This window comes from Gymnoscopelus microlampas, assembly GCF_963454915.1.
Source record: "Gymnoscopelus microlampas genome assembly, chromosome: 10".
In the NCBI taxonomy this organism is placed as follows: domain Eukaryota; kingdom Metazoa; phylum Chordata; class Actinopteri; order Myctophiformes; family Myctophidae; genus Gymnoscopelus; species Gymnoscopelus microlampas.
The window spans coordinates 33,319,571-33,341,308 of NC_139947.1; the positions used below are offsets into that span (position 1 = coordinate 33,319,571).

The following is a 21,738-nucleotide window of genomic DNA, read 5'->3' on the forward strand; positions in this document are numbered from 1 at the left end:
GGGGCGGGGGCGCTTAATGAAAACCAGTGGCTACATCTTTATTTTACCTCTGTCACTGTACATACTGGTTTATATGACAAAGAAAATCCCTTGTAAGCCGACTGGGCTCTGCAGCGTATGAGCTGGACTCCTGCTAGATAATTGCATTGTACATGGCATCTAATTAAATGTCCATAAGCACTGGGTTCTAAGGGACCAGTAGAGAGAGTGAGCCAGAGAGAGAGAGAACCAGAGAGAGAGCCGGGTTGCACGATCCCCTTCCAGCAGCACAGCCCTGTTCCCCAGGGGAGAAACGCTGCAATCACTCCATTAAGAGAGAGAGAGCAGGAGGCAAGGATGGAGGGAGGGGATGAAGGAGAGGGGGAAGAGGAAAGGAGGGAGGGGAGACGGGGCACAGCTGAGGTGGCCAATAACAGCAAATGAGTTTAGCTACAAGCAAGGAGGGGGTTGATGGGTGAGGACGTGGACACAATGACTGGAACATAGGATAAGAGAGACGGAGAGGATGGAGGGACAGAGAGATGAGATGAGTGACAGCAGATAGAGAAATGAGAGGGGGGTGGGGGGGTGTAGAGGCAGATAGATGAGACACGGTGTGGGTGAGAGAGAGAGGTGATTGACAGAAGAAAGCAGCCCGGCTGGTTGAAGCCAAAGAGCTGATGGTCACATATTGCTGCTGATTGATTTAATGGCATACACAATATACTCAAGATTTTACAGTGTATTTGTCTCCCCGTCCTCTCTCTCTCAGACTGACACTGTCCACTCACACACACACAGCTTTGTGTGTGTTCATCAGAAGGTACACACACATTAACACACAAATACACAAAGATAAAGCCCCAAGTTATACTTAGTTGTGCAGCGTGAATGTCACGCACCGGAAATAGCAGATCAACAAGCTCACAAGGTTGTCGACCTGCTATTAACGGTGCGCGACACCCACGCTGCAACTTAAGGAAAACACAATCTTAAGCCTGTGGTGGTTCATTGCATCGTGCTCATCAAATATAGATTGTAAACACATTACAAGGTCACAGTACTAGATGTAAACTGAAACTAGCCCTTGTGGAAAACACATCAGTGCATTAGCACACAGCTTTGCGGAGGTGAGCGGCTACTTTCCACTGGGCCATGTGGGGGGGGGGGCTTCCATTTCTATATTAGGGAGCAACACATCGACGATGACGACAATGATGATGTACTTTCAACAAAATGCTCATTATTGCACCACGCCGGCCACTTAATTGAGCAGATCGCTCGCGTCGTAAAGGATATTGTGCAGCGCCAAGCTTGCGCCTAATGATCTGAACACGGGCACGATGAAGAATTAAAGCTAATGGAGGGGCCGGTACCGCCAAAGCATTGTCACAAGCGCTTTTAATTTGCATTAGCGCCCCGGCGCTTTGTCCGTTTTGCCTTCCCCATGTGCTTAAAATGGTGTCCCAGCGGTTACTCCTGTATCTGGGCAGACATTTTAAGAGCCAGGCAAGGCAAAGGAGACAGAGATCCATATGGTGCGTCAATGCAACTCAGTCACAACGATGAGGCATAAAACACATATGGTCTGCATTTCTATAGCGCCTTTATCCAAAGTGTTTTACAATGTTCATTACATTCACCCATCCACACACCGACGGCAAAGGCAACCATGCAAGGCACTGACCTGCTCATTGGAAGCAGTTAGAGGTTCAGTGTCTTGCTCAAGAACACTTCCACACAAAGCTAGCAGGGGGCGTGGATTCAACCGATTCAATCTTCCAGTTGCCACTGCTGAGGCATGACGGAACACACTGGTGGTGGTGGTGGGGGGCTTTTTCAAGTTAACCCCAATAACATTGCAGAGTAGATTTATTTAGGTGCCTGATGTGGGAGCTGGGCTGCATTGTTTTAAGAAAGAATGTACAGCAATGCAAGACAATGAGTAAAACAGAGAAACAAAGAAGACACAAGAAACAAGAGAGAAGGAGAGAGTCGGAGAGAGAAGGGCTTCAGTCCTTGTTCATCCCCACGCCGTGGAGATTGATGGCTGCATTCAGGATTTCTACACACCACTAATTGGATTCACAGGTCATTAGATAAAGTACACGTGTGACACTGTTACAGCCTAAAGACCAGGGAGAGATAGGAGAGAGAGAGGATGAGGGAAAGAGGGGGAGAGAAAGAGCGAGAGGGAGAAAGATGGAGGCAGGAGGGGCTTGGAGATATTGATGGCTTGTTTGGTTCAGGCCCAATGCAATTTCCTCCCCCTTTGCCCCACCACGATGCCCCATTCCCCAGCCCTGCAGATTGTACTGATCAATAACTAGCACTGTGAGGGGAAAAGTAAAAAAACAAAATCTGAGGACCAGAGACAGCGATAGCAGGTAACAACCGACTCTATGCCTCTGTCGGCCACCTCTCTCCAAATATTGTGGGTAGAAAGAGAATGAGATTGCAACAACTATTGTGTTCAACAAAAGAGATAAAGACAGAGCGAGAGGGGGGTTCCCAGCTCCCCCTCCTGAGGGCAGACGTTTGTGTCCTAATTACGAGTGTGGAGAGACGGCGTGGGGTCAGGGTTGGCCGACTAGACTGCTGCCTATTTCAGTCATCAAATCGCAAAATCAAATCGGCTATCGTCTGCTAAAAGAGGATTTGGTGTGGTCTAGTAAATAAGAGATTACGGGCTAGCATGTCAGTCAAAATGGCACTAACATTCTGTAAATTACACCAATTATTATTTTTTAAAAGAACAAAACAAAATGAGCTTCTATTAAAAGTCGTGTAAGCTGTTTCAAGAAGCAGCAGGGTTTGTCGTTTTAACATAGGAGGACATGGGTACAGTCTGCTCAAACACACAGAGGCATGCAGATGGTTGTTCATTAATTACAGATGGATGGTGAGGGAGGGGGAGGGTAAAAAGGAGGAAAGAGATAGAGAAGAGAGGAAATGGGAGATGGAAAAGAGAGCAAGGAAAAGAGCAGGGACAGAAGAGAGCAGTGATAACAGCGGCAAGCAAGATTGAGAGAGGGAGAGAGAGAGAGAAGGTCAGCTAATGGAACCAATGTTTTTTCTCTCCCTGGACAATTAGCTCTGTTGGCCCCAGACCTCTGCTAGCGCTCTTAATCAAGGTGCAGGTGTGTGTGTGTGTGTGTGTGTGTGTGTGTGTGTGTGTGTGTGTGTGTGTGTGTGTGTGTGTGTGTGTGTGTGTGTGTGTGTGTGTGTGTGTGTGTGTGTGTGTGTGTGTGTGTGTGTGTGTGTGAGAGAGAGAGAATGGGGTTCTTGCCGCCCTCAGCACTCTCCATCAGCAATCCGATTAAACCTGTGCTGCTGTGGGGCCAGGCTGCTCTGCTTTCTGCTAGGCCTACCACACAGACACACACACCACCCTTCTAACACACACAAGGATATGTAGGCCTACATAAAACAAAAGCATGCGTACACACTCACAAACCCTTCCCTCAGAGGTGGTGCGTGTGGCCCGTGCTCTGACCTCCCATCATCACCCTAGCTGTTGGCAGCCATTACGTGGGCCCCCTGGGGCCTGACCGGCCCTCTGCACTCTGCTCAGACAATAGGACTGTTAATAGACAGGCAGCTCTCTGACTGCAGCTACAGCTCACATGCCACTTCACTTGGCTAGTAGACCCACCATGTCCTCCCCCACATTAATGAACTACATTTTCCAGTAGCCCCTTGCATTTTTGCCAACAGTGAAAGCCCTGGTGTGACAAAGTGAAAGCCTCAACAGTCAACATGCATTGCAATTGCGTCCGATACGTTAGCAGCGTGGTCGAGATATATAAACTTTCCTTTGTTACTCGGTTCGGAGAGCCTTGATGAATCAGCCACTCAAAGCAGCAAATTAAAAAGCGTGTTTCTTTGTTCGGCCAAAAAAGGCCAATTTGGTCAATTTAGGTTGTAAAGAATCGATTTAAAACCAAAATGTAGGCCCCTTTCATTGAATCAATTACGGTCTCTGACAAACATCTTTATTTCCATTAATCTGCATTAAACATGACTGCCAATGGATAGCAAAATTAGCCGTTATTCAAGCCTGATTTGGTATGGTGTATAAAAATATAAAAAATGTAAACTCCACTCTATATATATTTTACTACTTCATAGACCTAAATTCCAATTCAACGCATGTCCCGCAAACACTGAAATCTCAACAGACTTTGACGGTATGGGGAAAAAAGTGCACGTCGGCAGCTTTCCCTCAAACGTCAGAGCACACAGGCAATTATGGCAGATGAAAGACCTGTTTGAAGTGGCTTTCCCATGCCGCTGGAAACAACGGTGGCAGGGTTAGCAGATAAGGCCAGCAGTGGGTGAGCAAGGCGGCTGGGTGGGTGGGTGGGTGTGTAGGTGGGTGCATGAGCCCAGGGTAAGGACACAGGGTGTGTGTGTGTGTAGGGAGATGAGGAAGGAAAAGGCTACTCACCAGCTTAAAGTCCTGAATGCTACAAATGAAGTAGGGAGTGTTGGGCCGCCGACTCTCGATATACACACAATCTGGAAGAGAGAGAGAGGGAGAAAAACAACACGCGTTAGAAACGTGCTCACACTTCCTCAGGCTTTTCATGTTTTTATGCAGTGCTGCAAAGAGATGGCAGAGTCGTAATATATTATGTGTGTGGCGTTACCTCTGTTGAAAAGACATTTTTCCCTCCACTTCTTGAGTCAAATTCAATTGGAATGCGAGTAATAGGATTAAGGACTTTTGGAGCGCTACAAGGTTGCCTTTTCCAAAGCAAACATTACACCCAAGGGGAATTATGTTATTGTTCCACTCCATTTGTACACCAGCGAGTGTCAGATAGCAATACTGGCTTTAACCCCACTTACCCCACGCTGCAACTCTCTAACCCCATGACAGGACAACTTCAAACGTTCCCATTTTATGTCCAGTTAACTGCTCTAGGTGACTGGTGACTAGGCCAAAGAAAAAAAAAGAAAAAACTCCACCCACCCTCTTTTCCTGCTCATTTCTTAAAATGTTGCCAAATTACATAACCCTTGCGAGTGTACTCTATGGCCCCCAGTGCATTGTGTGTGTGAATGGGCGGCAGCTTGGGCCGGCTGTGCTGTTAAATTGAATGTGACTGGTGGTATGGCCAGGTCGTGAACCCTCATCTCCTTAACAAAAACATTCACGCTGCACAGGACAAAAACACACAGACACTTCTGTTCAAGAGAGCAGGAGGGGCGGGGGGAGCTTTTCAACTGCACAAGGCAAACTGCTACTGACTAAGCCTGACAGTGTAGCTTCCAGGAAGAACAAGTGGTGGGAAAAAAGGTGAATTTCAGTGAGCGAACGATTACGTTCACGTTGACGGCAATGACTCGTTCCAACGATTCGTTCACGTTCTCGTTCAGTAGCGCTATTTTCTAGTGTTCAAAATGTACTCGAGTAAAAGTACAAAAGTATTGGCATCAAAATATACTTAAAGTACCAAAAGTAAAAGCACTAACATATTTGAAAATAACCGATCCACAAGCTCACAACGCGCCGCGATGCGACGCGTTGTGAACGCGTTGCGACGCGTTGTGAACTTTTATACGTAGGCTTTTCAAAAAGCCTAGGTATAAAATAGGGCTAAAGTGGTTAATGTATGTTTTATAATGTGTATAAAACACCATCGCGGGAGCGTTTTTTTTACGTCGCGCGTGAACGTAACAGTTTCAGAAAGTGAACGAGCTCGTTCACGGCAAATTACCTAGTTCTTTTGAACGAATCGATCATGAACGACACATCACTAGGAAGAACCAAGGCGTGGAATTATACTGCATACTCTGCGCAGCAGTAATTTCTTTTGTCTATACGACCTGTCAATGGGAAATATCTATAGGATGGGGTCGGTACATTATTGGAGTATGCTTCAAGTACACACAACGATGAAAGGCAAAAGTCCTGTGTATACGTGTCTGTGTATATGAGTGCTTCCTGTTTTCAACAATATGAAAACACCTTACAAGGGAGAGGGAGACCTTTGCTAATCCCACGGGGGGGGGGGGGGGGGGTAACTGTTTCTGTTTCACCCAGCTGATGGCTGCTCAGATGGTCATGATGAGTGCTCGGGGTGGAACATTTAGGGGTTAAGTTTCGTGCTCGGGGACACTTCGACACAGAGACTAGGGTCAGGAGGTGAACCGGTGACCTTCGGCTTACCAGACGGCCTTTCTAACCGCTAAGCTATGGCTACCGCTAAGCATGGCAGACAAAGAGAGCAACCAAGAGATTTTGTAACCTGAAGCCCAAAGCGTAGCAGGGTTTGCATGCCTTGTTGGTGGATGGACCATATACGCCTTGTTTTAAGTTTTACTTTCACTTGTCTATGACATATTCTGTTGATACATATTGTCTCATTGAGACAGAGAAAAGTAATCAGTTATATAAACTAGACCATACCCGGTGAAGTGCGCAGGCGAAAGTAGTTGCAAGCGTGGGGTTATTGCGCGTCCTGCCGCGCGTCCCCCACCTCCCCCCGCGGCCGGTCCCCCCCCCCCTCCCACACACACACATACACACCCACACCCGTTAAGCACGTTGTCTGGGTGTGTGCAGGCAGCACCAACACTGTAACAGAGTGGGTGTGTGGATTCGACGCATGCGCAGTTTGATCTCCCGTTGTTTTTTAAAACGCTAACAAACAGCTGAGATTTGATGAAATTGAGAAACGGGCTTCGCAGTTGCGTTCATGATGCAAATATGTAAATCTAAATCTTTCACTTTCTTATTTGGCTGCTTTCTACGAGTGGCATGATGACCTTGATTATATTCATAGATAGCAATTTGAGTCAAACACAAAATCAGGAGTAGGCTCAAACTGAATAAAAATGTGATATATATACCCAATAACCTGCAACAGAGTATAGTATATTTGCTCAGCAGAATAGCATCAACACACAGACACTTAATTGTGTGAAGACTATATCAAACTGATGATCACTGAAAGAGGACAGTCCATTCGAATGGCAGGCATTTGATAAACGGCTGAAACCACTTAATCAGTGTAAGGGTGGTTTGAGCTGCCCTTTACCCACCACTGGCTGCCATGACTGACTGGCCAGCCTATAGAGCAACACACACACACACACACACACACACACACACACACACACACACACACACACACACACACACACACACACACACACACACACACACACACACACACACACACACACACACACACACACACACACACACACAGCTTCATTTCACCAAACCCCTTTAAGCTACCATTAACACTGACATCCCATTTTTATTGTTTAGACATTTAGCTAACACTGCTATGCAAGCTGACTTGATACAGCAAGGTTCACCAACACTACAAGAAACCAAGAGTTAAGATTGCAAGGTAGACAGAACAATATCCTAGAACATTGGTTCTCAAAGTGGGGTCCGGGGACCCCCAGGGGTACTTGAGGGAGTTCCAGGGGGTCCCCAGCTAAATGATAGATTAGGCACCAAATGGACCCTTGTGGGTCTGTAACTCTGAGAGTGTACAAATGGAATTTGTACAATCTCAGAGTTAAATTAACATTTCATAATATAAATTGGGGTCCCAGAGATAGAAATGACATTAAATAGGGGTCCTCAGCCTAATGCATGTCAAACTGGGGGTCCTTGAAATTAAAATGGTTGAAAATAACTGCTAGAGCCGTCTCTTATTGGGGGTCCCTGGCATATCTTTTGAAATGGGGGTCCGCGGGCTAATAAGTGTCAATTTGGGGGTCCTTGACATGAAAAGGTTTGAGAACCACTGTCCTAGAATGATGATAATGAAGGAAAGTGACAGGACAAGAAATAGGGCACAAGAGTAGTAGGGCTAAGCTAGGCTAACACACAGTGAATAGGCTACTGCTCTCTCCTGAAAGTTTTCTGGGGAGGGGGAGGGCAAAGATATTAAATAGCTTTGACACCCCAGATACCATTTGTAGTGAAGGAGGGCATTGTGTGTGTGTGTGTGTGTGTGTGTGTGTGTGTGTGTGTGTGTGTGTGTGTGTGTGTGTGTGTGTGTGTGTGTGTGTGTGTGTGTGTGTGTGAGAGAAAAGAGAGAGGGGGGGAGAGAGAGGAGAGAGAGAGAGAGAGAGAGAGAGAGAGAGAGAGAGAGAGAGAGAGAGTGTGCATGCATCACCCTGGGCTTTGTTTGAGAGGCTGTGTGTGTGTGTGTGTGTGTGTGTGTGTGTGTGTGTGTGTGTGTGTGTGTGTGTGTGTGTGTGTGTGTGTGTGTGTGTGTGTGTGTGTGTGTGTGTGTGTGTGTGTGTGAGAGAGAGAGAGAGAGGGGGAGAGAGAGGGAGAGAGAGAGAGAGAGAGAGAGAGAGAGAGAGAGAGAGAGAGAGAGAGAGAGAGTGTGCATGCATCACCCTGGGCTTTGTTTGAGAGGCTGTGTGTGTGTGTGTGTGTGTGTGTGTGTGTGTGTGTGTGTGTGTGTGTGTGTGTGTGTGTGTGTGTGTGTGTGTGTGTGTGTGTGTGTGTGTGTGTCATCATAGTCTTTGTTTTTCAGTGTGTGTGTGTAACCCCAGGGTGGGCCCGTTATCTGCTGTGGGATGAATGAGCTATTCTAATGGGAGGGGGACTTTATCGCACTTGCTGGTTCTCTGAGTGACGCATGTATATTCTCACTTAAGCCCTCCCTCCCTCTCTCTCTCCGTCCTCAACACCATCCCTGGAAGTCATTTACAAGATAACATGAATGAAAATATCCATTGGCGCTATTGTGTGACCCGTGGGCGACACTGTGTGTGTGTGTGTGTGTGTGTGTGTGTGTGTGTGTGTGTAGACAGGAGAGAAAGAGAGAGAGAGGAAGGAGAAGGAGGGGGGAGAGGAGGAGAAAGGGGGCCAGAGAACAAAAGAGACTAATCTGAATGAGATGAGATGACATGTTTGGAAGGAGTCAAATCGGGGGAATTAGGGTTTAGTGTCCCTTCACCTCTCCAGCACATTGATTTAAAGAGACCGGATCCCCTCGTCTACACAGCTGAGTATACCAACAGGCACAAAGAACGAACAGCTAGCACGTGAGAGAGAGGAGAAACTTAAAAGTCAGAGATAGGTGGTTAAAAAAAAAGGAAGGCTGGTTTAATCATTCAGACAACATGTTCTCTTCCATCGCCAAAAAAGCACATTTAGAATTCATCCCAGGCGCTAAAAGTCTGTTACCTCAAGGGCATTATGAAATGACTAAAACACCAGGCTAAATGAATGTGAAAGTAAACGCTGAGACATGGTTCAAACTCTTAAACAGAGGAAGCAACGGGGCTCAGTCAGACAGGGGTGTGTGTGTGTGTGTGTGTGTGTGTGTGTGTGTGTGTGTGTGTGTGTGTGTGTGTGTGTGAATGGGGGGGCCACATAGATCCTCTAGGGTTTGCCTGGCTTGTTAAACATTCCAGCCATTTTGTGCATTTGGAAGTGGGTCTCCTCACTCAACTGGAGAAGTGGAAAGGGAGGGAAGGATTTTGTTCTTTTTCAGAAGGGTCCATGTTGGGGAGGGGGGATGGGTGATTTAGGTTGAAGTGTGTGCGTGCGTGCGTGCGTCTGTTTGCGCTCTGTGCTATAGGAGGGAGAGCCACAGGCCCTTTGTAGAAGAGAGCCTTTTTCCCCCGAGTGGCCACAAGTTCCACCTCCCTCTTGCGTTTTCTGTCGTTCTCACTCAAAGCACATATACCCCTCCCTGCAAAGAATCCTCTATCGACCGCCACCCAGAAAGACGGAGAGCATGAAGAGAAAGCTCAATACGACAGCACAGGGAAAAACCTAATCATATAGCTCTTCCAACCTGAGCTCTCTATTGAAACCTAATCCACTGGCAGCCATCGTTTCTCCAATTACATCGTCAGTGCTGCGTTAAAGAGGCAGAATATTCATGGAGGTGTGGGACGACGCCATTTTATCCCCCCCCCCCACCACCTCCTACCAACTCCTCCCCAGCTGTAGCTCATTGTTCAGCCAGCCATTCTGCTATGGCTGCCAAGCATGTCTAATCTAAAACACACCTAGCCTCAGTGAGGGAACGGAGTCCCGTGCTCCAGCTCCACTCTCCGTGTGTCAAACAAATAAGTTGCCGTTTAAATTGCTGCAGTATGACAAAGGTGGTGAGGAAGAGGAGGGGAGAAGCGAGGAAGAGAAGGGTACTCCGGTAATGTTGGCTTGCCTGTACTTTTATGATGTTGTTTGAAAGACAAACAAGAAATGATGACGCAGTCATATCAATACCAGGTTGCTCTATCCAGCGTCCCCGCACGGAACCAAATGGACCTGGTAGTAACAAATCGCTGTTGGAGGCGGCGCTGTGTGTGTGTATGAGGAGTCAAGTCAATAGTTTGTTTGGTGGCGACGACCACACTTTTTTTTTTTTTTTATAGTTTGTTTGGTGGTGTCGACCACCCTTTTTTTTTTGTAAAAAAGTAACACACAGACACACACAACTGTTTTTTGTAAACAGTGAGGGGGAGGGGGGAGGCATGAGCTCAGCAAAACACAGTGGGAATATGAAGGTTTTTTTTTAGGTGGCATGGCAGACTTATTAAAACAGAGAAGGGGCTGTTTTAATTCCTAAGCAATGCTTGCGGGTGTTGAGCCATGAGGCAGGACGCACCTGCATTGTTAAAAGGGGCACTCGGCTCAAAGCCACTCTTGTGTGCACTGTACACGTACGTATGTACACACACACACACACACACACACACACACACACACACACACACACACACACACACACACACACACACACACACACACACACACACACACACACACACACACACACACACACACACACACACACACACACACACACACACAGACCAGACGGCACAGAGTAGTAGGACAAGCCTTTAGGAAAGCTGCACCAACCCCTTGAGTTTACTGATCCTAAAATTAAAGAGCAAAAGGAATGCGATAATGGAACCGCAGGGGTATGGGGGGGAGGGGGGGGGGGGGGGGGGGGCTAGAGAGAGAGAGAGAGAGAACATGTTATTGTATCATTACTGATCCACCACAGAGCTCCAGTGGGGAGAGTGCACCTGATGACCCAGGCCACCTTGTGTCACTTCCTGCTGGGCAGCTCTGCTTAGCATGGCGGGTGGTTTTACCACAAACGGTGAGAGGCCCTGGCTCCTAGAGCAAGTCCTTTCTAACCCCCCCGTCACCTCCTGGATTACCAACTCCTCGCATTCTTCCGGCTGATTCTTCCCCTTTTTCCACTCCCTATCCCCTTTCCATCACCCCGACAGCAACCACCCCCAAACCCCTCCTCTGCCTCCCTGGAAAGCAGAGGGAAATACCTGGCAGGCGATACCATCTAGCTCTCTACAATAGGGCAGGCCTACAGCTGACTGGACTCCTGGGGGAGAACAGAGGCCCTTTGACAAGTCCCCCCCCAGCCCTCCATCCTCTCCCTCTCAGCTAGCCCACACTTTCTCATTTAGCAGTCGGCAGGTGGTTGGATTTCACTAAAAAGCCCTTTTCCCAGAGCCTCTCGCGCATGGGGAGAGATAGCAGAGAGAAGGCGGCCCTTAAAAAAAAGAAAAAAAGATCTCTACAGATTTGCACTGCTATACTTCGATATAACACCACTCCAAAAGGGTTGTCCCTCGTGTTTGCTTGACGAGGAACGGGAAATGGACTGAAAAGTGGTCTTTGTAGTGGGGATAGCGCTACGGTAATCATGCTTCCAACCTACACAATAAAATCCTGAGTGTTGATTTATCTCTGACGCCACAGCAACATTTAAAACACCTTTGTTAGGTTTACACCTATCAACCACACTAATGGGCTGTTTTTGATCCCCTAAAACAGAGACATTTGAAAACACTGCTGACCCCATTTTGCAAAGAAAACTCTGCCACTGCACTTACATGTGGACAGGTGGGAACCTTTAGAAAATAACACAACACTTGTTGAGTACCAGTGGTTAATTCAACATAGATAATGAATTACAGGCATTACTGACCTTGTTGTCTATGGTAGCAGCTGGTGTACAGTTAAATTCTGCATTTTATAATGCTACTACTGCCTATATGCGCAGGAGGCAAGCGATTAGATTATGTTTGCTTGTGGAAAGAGCAACAAAAAATGATGGTTAACTTATAGCCTTCTTACATTCATGAAGGACATTGTTGTTACAGTGCTTGAATTGGTCCAGTACTCACTGGTACAGAGTAGAGTAACCTACCAGTTCTGCTGACCTTTGGCTACCTGAACACCCTTACTACTTAAAATGATGTACTGCCACTATTGGTGAATCTAGGTGTGCATGTTGGAAAGCCATGCGTAATGGGCACGTTGTTGGTTTCCCCAATGAAACAATGAACACGCTGGTAAGTCTGAATATTAAGTTTGGGTCTATAATGCATTATAAGCTCATTTATAATGAACTTATGAGGCTTCATAACACTTTTTTAAATAATTGTGCATAACAACTTATAACAAAGTTTATGAAGTATTATAAGTGCTGGTCATAGAACAGCACATTACTACACTTAACTTGAAGTGTCCATAATGCATCATACTGCACTTATAAGGCTTCATACCACACTCTTTACCACACTCTTTACCACAGTCTTTCCGACTGAAAACAGATGTACGTATTTAACACATACAGGTTCCAAGATGTCAATGCAGATGCAGATTTTCCATACCATTCATTAAAATGTTTTTCATACTGGAAATGTTGAGAATCCTGTTATATCTACTTTGAAGTCAAACATACAAACTAGGGTGGGGGAATTCATGTTTTCATACCATAAAATCACTGGGTGGGTATACTAACCAGGTAATAAAAAAAACACTTTACAGGGACTGGAGGGAGTTGGAAAGCAAAGGCCAGATATTGGCAGAGATTAAATAGTTTACGCACTATTCCATGTCTTGAGTCTTAATTCCTTAAGTCAATTTCGACTATATACACAGGGTGTTCCACAGTGTATATAATGTCCAGCTGAGTGGGAATAGTAGCCAGGTCTAATAGGGCAAATACAGTTATAGTCTATAGCAATAAATAAGCAAACAATATCAAGCCTCATTTTCCATTTTGGTTCATTTGTTTTGTTGTAGTAAACACCAAATAAGTTATAACAGAAATAAGTACAAAACAATTTCACCTGCCATAATTGTGTCTTTGAAATACTGTGACTGGTATAACATAGGCAACATTATCGTTAAAACTACAAGCACAAACTGAGAGAACATTTTCAGTAGACAGACAAATGAGATGTAGCAATGGAAATCAATATAGTGATCATAATAAGCAGCTGTGAACAAACCAAGCCGCGTATCTGTCCTTCAGTTTGCCATTTTTCTGTTGTAATAAATTCAACTGCAAAAATATTTACGGTACAGGGTTTTAACTAATGATAGCTACACGCCATGAAACACACAGAAAGTAATACGTTTTGTAAAAAAGGCTAACATGAACGTAAATCATAGGTCAAATGCAAATCCAACACGATCACACCACCGTCACCATGACTGTGAGACCGTTAATGATGTAGGCTTATTGAGATGTAGCAAGGAGAAAGCGGGCGGTAATGGATGCCTACTATATGTACTCCGTGTAGAAGATGATTGAGGTATGTATATAGACAGAGCAGCGTCCATAAGAAGTTAAACAGTCGTCTGTCCTTTTATACAAAAACAGCGCCCTACTGCGCATGCGTGGACACAAAGCATACCACAAAGGTATTGCGCAGGTGCCACCATGCACTGGCGGACAAAAAGCGGTGCCCTACTGCGCATGCGTGGTCACACCGCATAACTAGGAAGAACGCAGGCACAACTCTGTAAACAATAAAAGCAACTTGCAGGGTGCATGGCTCCAAAGCGTTCAGCAAAGCAGAATAATACCATGACTCACGGAATGTTCTTCAGGTACTTTTGATTTAAAGGTAGGGTAAGTGATTTTCTTTGGTTAAAAAGTGTTAAATAGCTCTATATTCTGATAGTACTCATTGCTATAGAGTGTTTGTTCAGTAAAAGGAGTCTCCTTGTCTCTCCAGCTCTTTATAAAACAGAAAATGCATTTTCGTTTCAGTTTCAGTTTCATTTACAATTTTATCCAATCAGGATAGAGAACTCAATCAGGATATAGATTAAACAAGTGAAATTGGAAGTGATGACACTAAGAAATGAGCAGGCAAAATTGGAACTGGAACACTATAAAAATTAAGCTTAAAAATTGGTACTTTCTCCTGATTGGCTGAGATTTTGACACCTACCGGAAAATGTATTTTCTGTTTATTAAAGAGCTGGAGAGACGGGGAGACTGCTGTTACTGAACAAACACTCTATAGCAATGATTACTATCAGAATATAGTGCTTTAACCTTTTAACAAAATACTTTTTGTTTTAACCCAAAAATATCACTTACCCTACCTTTAAATAAGACGTGCAACAGACTCACAGCATACCACCAAGCTACTTCATAGCTGTCCCCTGTGCAGGACACGCGGACACAAGTATCGCGCATTGCGCTGCGTGGACAAACAAGGTATGCCAAGACATCACATTCTGGGACAGGAAATACCAAGCGGACAGAAGAAGTGTTGTGGTGTTATACAAACAAATCATAGCATAAAGAAAAATGAACATCACTTTCTGGTACACGCGATGCCAAGCATATGCGGTTCGCTCGTGCTAAAAGCTACAGAAACAGGTCATTATTATTTCAATGTGCTGCATGTTGCGTGTAGTCTATGTAGTCATTACGCCATTATCCATTAGGTTGATACCATTTGTGCTTCGCAGACTGGAAGTAGCCTAACTTTGCTCAAGCATGCATGCCCCAATGCAGTATGTACCGTAAATGCTCTGTTAGTGTGTGTGTGTGTGTGTGTGTGTGTGTGTGTGTGTGTGTGTGTGTGTGTGTGTGTGTGTACGCATTATGATGACTCTGTTGAGTTACTTAATTTGTTTGCAAAAAACAGCGGTTCCCCCCACACTATTTAGGGACATGTGCATGGACGGATTAACGCGCGCACACACACACACACACACACACACGAGAACATGGAGAGCAACAGTCAGCCAGTCTATCAGTGAGTTGTGCTAAGCCTTTGCTGCTTGCTGACCGGGCCAGAGAAGCTTAATGCGATGAGATGGATGCAGGTAGACCTACACTGTGTCTGGCAGGCAACCTGGATGAAAAGTGCGGGCAGTTGGAAGACAAAGGCCAGACCTCCCAATGTGACCATCAAAGCTACTGGCATTAACACAGACTACAGGATGTACTGTTGCGCCACCTGGCCATTAAAGATTTAGACAGCATCTGCATGTTAGACTGAGCACGAAATCATAGTGCATGGTCTAATGAGGGGTCGATTAAAACCACTATGTTTCAATTGGCCTATTACCCATTTATTACTTATGACCATGATTTTATTGGATGCCGTGTGAATAAATAGCGGTGCGTTTGTTTGTGGCAAACTTTTATGTGTTCGGTTGCTCTTGCAAAATAGATTTTAATCTCAATCTCAGAGTCTTTGTTCCAGTTACTGAACATAAGAAATATAGATCATAGAATCTATACCACGAACCCTAAAACTGTACTCCTGGAACTGTTTTAAGGCCCTTTTGTCTTCCTGACAGGGGGAATTATGTAAAATACAACCAAATGTGACTTCCTTATCCCACTTTATTGTGGCTAGTATATATTATAGTGTTATAGCCTTTTTGGCAGCGGTAAGAAATTGATACTGCGCCGTATAAAAAGACTCAAGTCCATGATAACAGACCTACTTGAGCTGATCAAAAGGCAATCATTTGTTGAGAGATGTGGGGTACAGACTGGAACAGTCAAAGGATATGGCTGTTTCTTGTGGCTGCCAGCAGTTAGTTCTGGATCTGAGTCGGAGGAGAGGGGAGGGGGAGGTGCCATGGTCGGTTGCCTAGTGCTACATGTGTATGTCAGACACACTCCCGCTGCACAGCCACGCGTGCGCGTGAACACACATAAACACAAGCACGCGCACAGACGTACACACTCCCTAGGGTTCTGCGGTGGCTGCAGCAAGTAGTGCCAGCTGTCCACCTCAACACACACATGCCCTTCGCATAGGCTCCCATACTACATGCATGCACACAAGTGGTGATCCTCCGGGACCGGGCAGCGATCTCTTTCTCTCTCTCGGTGCACAATGGACTAGAGCACTGCAGTTTCCCAAACAATGGGTCGGGACCCATTTTTACAGGTCACGATTAAATATCCCTTTTTTAACGTTTCCTACAAAGAAAAAACATTATTTTAAAAGATTTCCACACAAAAAAAAGCTATCATATTTCTGTGTTCACACACAAACAAAAACATAAATTTAAAAAAACATTTAATAAATAATGAAAATAGCCGATCTACAGGCTCACAACACATCACAAAGCGTTGTGAGCTTGTACATCAGTGATTTTCACTATTAATTAGTTATGAATTCATAATTTCAAGTTTGGGTCTCGAGCTGATAAGTTTGGGAAACCACTGGACTAAGAGAGAGCTGAACACTGAACAAACCTAACAGCCAAGAAACACCTACCACGTTTAAATCAAATCTGTCGGTTTCTTTTCTTTACCTGTCAGCCTGACAAAAGGAATGACGTCCATACTGTGCTGTGTCATTACACCATTAGAGGGCCTGCTAAGGGAGCCATGTTGTGTTGAGAGTGTGAGCGAGGTAGAGGGGGAGAAGGGGGGGTGGTGGGGGGGGGGGGGGGGGGGTGCAGGTGGTTTCTATTAACTCTCTCCATTTTAAAGCAGTCCAGCCAGCCAGTCAGAGAGAAGGAGACGTGCTATGGCAGCCAGCCGCCTGCAGCGCCTCAGAGAGCCATACTGCAGTGGAAAGAAGGGATGAGCATCACATCTGAGTGGGCTGTGATTCTCACAGTAAACTCCTCTGTGCTAATTTAACTCTGAGGGTGTATTAATGTAACCATAATGGTCACATACGATTGTAATGCGTGGCGGAGAGGGGTAGTGCTGTGTGAGTGTGAGTGTGTGTGTGTGTGTGTGTGTGATAGGGCCAGCATCGACGTCGCAATTTATGTGCAATAGTGCCATTGCAAAGGATGCAATGTACTGTAGCTAAGGTACATTGTGTCTGTCACATTGTACCAAAAATATTTTACTCCTGGATGGAAAATGAAAACCAGCAAGGATCACATTTTGTATGACTAATCTGGAAGAAAGAGCGTACAGTCCATCTGATAAATAACAATGATTTAATGACTTTGTGGGAACAGATTTTGCAGGCACATTCTGTGTTCACAGAAGTGTCAACCAGGGTATTGAACAACTGCCTCATTTCTAAAATCTGAACATAAATCACCATAATGACTAGTGCTAGTGTTACATTCTTAACAAAACAGAGCTATTCAAATATTTAGATTTATGCAGCAAGTTATCTAACTCCTGCTTTTTTATATCGTAATACATATTGCAAGAAAAAGGCACAAGTGCACAAGTCCGGGCATTAGGTGCCAGTGTGTTTGCTGTAAAGATTGTGAGTTAGGAATTAATCTAGCAAATCTAGTGCATATGAGTGCTAGCATTTCACGTATGCTAGGTAAGGTGGCAAGTGTACCTATATGTGCTTGTACCGACATATTTGTGCACGTGTCGCAGAGAAGGTGGGGTGTCTACTATTGATCCCCTGTGGCATCGTGTATAATCTCCTAAGAAAGGATCTATAATCTGGGGGTGGGGGGTGGAGAGGACAGCAAAGAGTCTGTCTGGCCTGGCCTGGGGGAGGCGGTCAGAGCTCCTCCATTTCAGGAGGCTCATCGATCGATCACTCGGTCACGTCTGCCTGCATAGCTACTGGGCTGTCCACCCCAGCGACAGACCGTACCATCGGGCTTGGGCCACCACTCTACCATGGTCATCGTTCACAGACACATCTCTCCGTTGCCTTAAAAAAAAAAACAGCAGCAGAGCTTGGTTTAGCTGCCGGCCCCCCTATTGGCCGGCTACACTTCCCATCTCATCCAATCGATGCGCCCTAAGCTGCCTGCTCCCATTTTCTAGGGATAGAAAGGCTAAGCAGAGAGATGGGATGTGTGGTGGTGGTGGGGGGGGGGGGGGGGGGTGTCTGGGACTTGAGGTGCGCATAGGGTTTCAATGCTAGCTTACCTCTTATCACCTCAATGTGCTGAGGCCTACATGTTTGTCAGGCTATCCGTGAGACAAAAGCAATTAAAAAAGGTGTTTCGCCTTGCAATTTCCTCTCTATATTCCACTCTCTCTCTCCTGCTATAGATCATGCCCTTGCTCCAATTCCCCCTTGTGTTGGTCTCGGATGGTGCAAATCCCTCTCCCAGGGTGGTCAGTTTTACATATTGTGTGTCACTAGAGGGGCATAAACGGATTTTACATTTAGCAAAGCATAATCCATCGCAAGCTTTGTGTCTGCCTAAGCCGCGCATATGAAATCTGATTGCATGAAGGGTGCTGCCAATAACCATACAGGAGGAGGAAAACATGCGCTGTATATGTATATATACACACACACACACACACACACACACACACACACACACACACACACACACACACACACACACACACACACACACACACACACACACACACACACACACACACACACACACACACACACACACACACACACACACACAGAAGGCTGATCACTTGAACAATAAGCGGAGGAGCCAGCAGGAGGTCAGTGGCTGATGTGGGGGATCTTCCATGTTGACAAAGGGAGGTAAATGACAGGCTGGTGTTCTTGTGTTACTGACGGCTGAGGGTGATGCTAAGTAACCCCCCCCCCCACCTCTAATCCTGACCAATCAGCTACCAGGCAGCTCCAGACATCATGGTGGTAGAAGGTTTTGACGTTGAGGCAACTCCAATCCCAGACTGAAGGAAAATCATATACACCCTCACCGGTCACTTTATTAGGTACGCCTGTACAACTGCCCGTTAACAGTCGAAAGTGCTTTGAACGTGGCCTGACTTGTTGATACAAGGCAGGATGGATCCATTCTTTCATGTCTCTGACCCTACCATCCGAATGTTGCAGCAGAAATCTAAATCTATTGTCCAATTTTAGAGAGCCTGTGCAAATTGTAGTCTCAGTTTCCCGTTCTTAGCTGACAGGAGTGGCACCCAGTGTGGTGTCCTGCTGCTGTAGCCCATCTGCCTCAATGTTCAACGTGCGTGTTGTGCGTTCAGAGATGCTCTACCGCATACCTCGGTTGTAACGAGTGGTTATTTGAGTTGCTGTTGGCTTTTCTATCGGCTCAAACCAGTCTGGCCGTTCTCCTCTGACCTCTGGCATCAACAAGATGCCAGAGGTCTTTTCACAGACAGAAGTGCACCATTCTCTGTAAACCCTAGAGATGGTTGTGTGTGAAAATCCCAGTAGATAAGCACTTTATACATAAACACACATAATATATATATATACACACATATATATACACACACACACACACACACACACAGCTATCTATATCTCTATCTATCTATATCTATATCTATATATATATAGCGCCTCTGGCTCTGCTGTAAGCTCGGTATACATATCTAAATATTCGTCTAGGCTAATCCGCCAAGGAGCTCCACTTTGTTTATGTGCCCTTTCAATGTTTCATCCAAGTGACTGACTGCTTCCGCCTTTTTTCTCTCCTCTCATAACCCCCCCTCCCCCAGCCCCCCCCTTTCACACACCCATTCTCCGCATGACTGACTGGGAGACAAAGCAGTGGTGCTCTCTCTATTAAACATGAAATGCAGAGCGAAAAAAGGCTTCAATGGAGTCCATGTCAGGGAGGAAAAAAGAGAGAGAAAGGGGGAGAGAGAGAGAGAGGCAGGCTTTGGTTTAGTGTGGCTGCTTGCTTAAGGACCTCTACTGATACACACAAGAGATAATTTAGTCAGCCAGATTATGTTGTGTTATTATTACCAGAGAAGCATGATGTGCGTGTGTGTGTGTGTGTGTGTGTGTGTGTGTGTGTGTGTGTGTGTGTGTGTGTGTGTGTGTGTGTGTGTGTGTGTGTGACTAATATTAAATAGTCAAACCTATGTTAGAATACTACAAATAAAACAATGATTAAATGTGAAAAATTAGGTTCCAATGAAAAAAAGACTAGATTATAATAATCTCGAGTTCTCGCGTGGCCCTGGGCCACTGTGACCTTGCACAGCAGCTGGCCTCGCGAGATCACAGAACCATCTGTCGGACAAACACTTCAAGTTACGCACTCCGTAGACAGCCCCCTGACCCAGTAGAACGCTGCACTGAACGCACACAACACAGGAGTCACACGACGTCACTTTAATTGATTCAAAATGATAATGTAGGTCAAATTGAAACGGGCATTCCATGTGGTAATGGCGGTAGACAATTCACAATAACCAGACTCGACCGAAGATAAAGCAAGTGTGATTTGCAAACCCCCGCATGGAATTATCCCTCAGGGTAAAACTTCCTTCTTGTCACATTTCTCTGAATTGTGTGCCTTAAAGGGGCTACACCATGAATTTTAAATACCCCAGTTTGAACACTCAGGCTTTCACAGCAAATCTGGGGTTTTCTGTAAATTGGTCTAAAAACAGGCCAAACTGAATTGCTCCCGTTTTTCAGTTCCAACCCCAAAAAAAAAAATCTTTTAAAAAAAAAAAATATTTTTCTTATTTTTTTCTTATTATTTTTTTTTACTTTTTCCACACAGAACCAGGAGATAACATGCATACAAACTGGCTCAATAGCGCCCCATGCCAAACAGGACAATGTGGTATTGCAGGTGAAAGTGCTTTATAAGCCAGAGAGAAGTTAGTTGGAATGAGTATATCGGAGGCTCAAACCTTTTGAAAAACGTTTGAGGGACATAAACAATATGATATTAAATATTATTATTATTTTTTAAATTCATGGTGTAGCCCCTTTAAAGGAGTAGTTCACCCCAAAAATGACTTTTTGAAAACTAAAATTATTTTCTATCAATTACACACCACATGAAGCCTTGAATTCATGGAGATTTCTTTTGTTTTTGACCGGCATTGTCTCTGGTAGGAGACTCAAATGCAGGTAGGAGACTCAATAATACCGGAGACTCCACCGGTCATCAAATTATTGGCTACGGAATTTGCAAAAAAAAAAAAAAATCTCCATGAATTCAAGGCTTTATGGGGTGTGTAATCGATAGAAAATAAGTAATTTTTGGGGTGAACCACTCCTTTAATTTTATTTAAACAAAACACATATGGCTATACTGAGTCCCGTTTCATGTCAAGGAATAGATCGTTCCACGTTTATCACAGCACGTCGCTCACAGCGCTTGGTCCGTTCAAGGTATAGGAGAAAATATATCAATACTGCGATATATCGTTGTATTTCATCTTGCTACACGCATCAATACACTGGCACCAAGTATCAATACGTTATTACAACATGCAGGTGCTCTATATTACGGATTCCCACTGTGCTCAAATTCACAACACAAGACCATAGTGCAGTAATGATCATCCCGTCAGTTAGTTAGAACTTGTAAACATGCTGCGCTATTTGAAGAGGATGAACACAGCAGAAAAAGATGGAGAACAGACAGATTCACACTGGGAACTGCATCCAACCCTAGTACAACCAACCTCTGAGTCAACACAACAGTTCACTGGCCGGCAGAGATTAATTATAAAACGTGCAGTCTCCTTTCCTGAGAACTCACATCTCTGTTCTCCATGTGCCTGCTTAGTGCTTAGTAACCAAGAGGTTGTTCTGCGCTCCATAAAGAGTAGTTAACAT

The 21,738-nt window shown here is 45.2% G+C and overlaps 1 protein-coding gene across 4 annotated transcripts in view; it reads right to left on the reverse strand.

Annotated features, from left to right (window-relative positions):
• The window catches only part of rerea (arginine-glutamic acid dipeptide (RE) repeats a), a 174,532-nt gene that overhangs the window by 77,057 nt on the left and 75,737 nt on the right, over positions 1-21,738 (reverse strand). For all 4 annotated transcript variants that reach the window (XM_084070209.1, XM_084070210.1, XM_084070211.1 and 1 more), the window contains one exon: positions 4,430-4,500. In XM_084070209.1, coding sequence (XP_083926335.1) covers positions 4,430-4,500 — 71 coding nt within the window. The remainder of the gene's footprint in view (positions 1-4,429; positions 4,501-21,738) is intronic.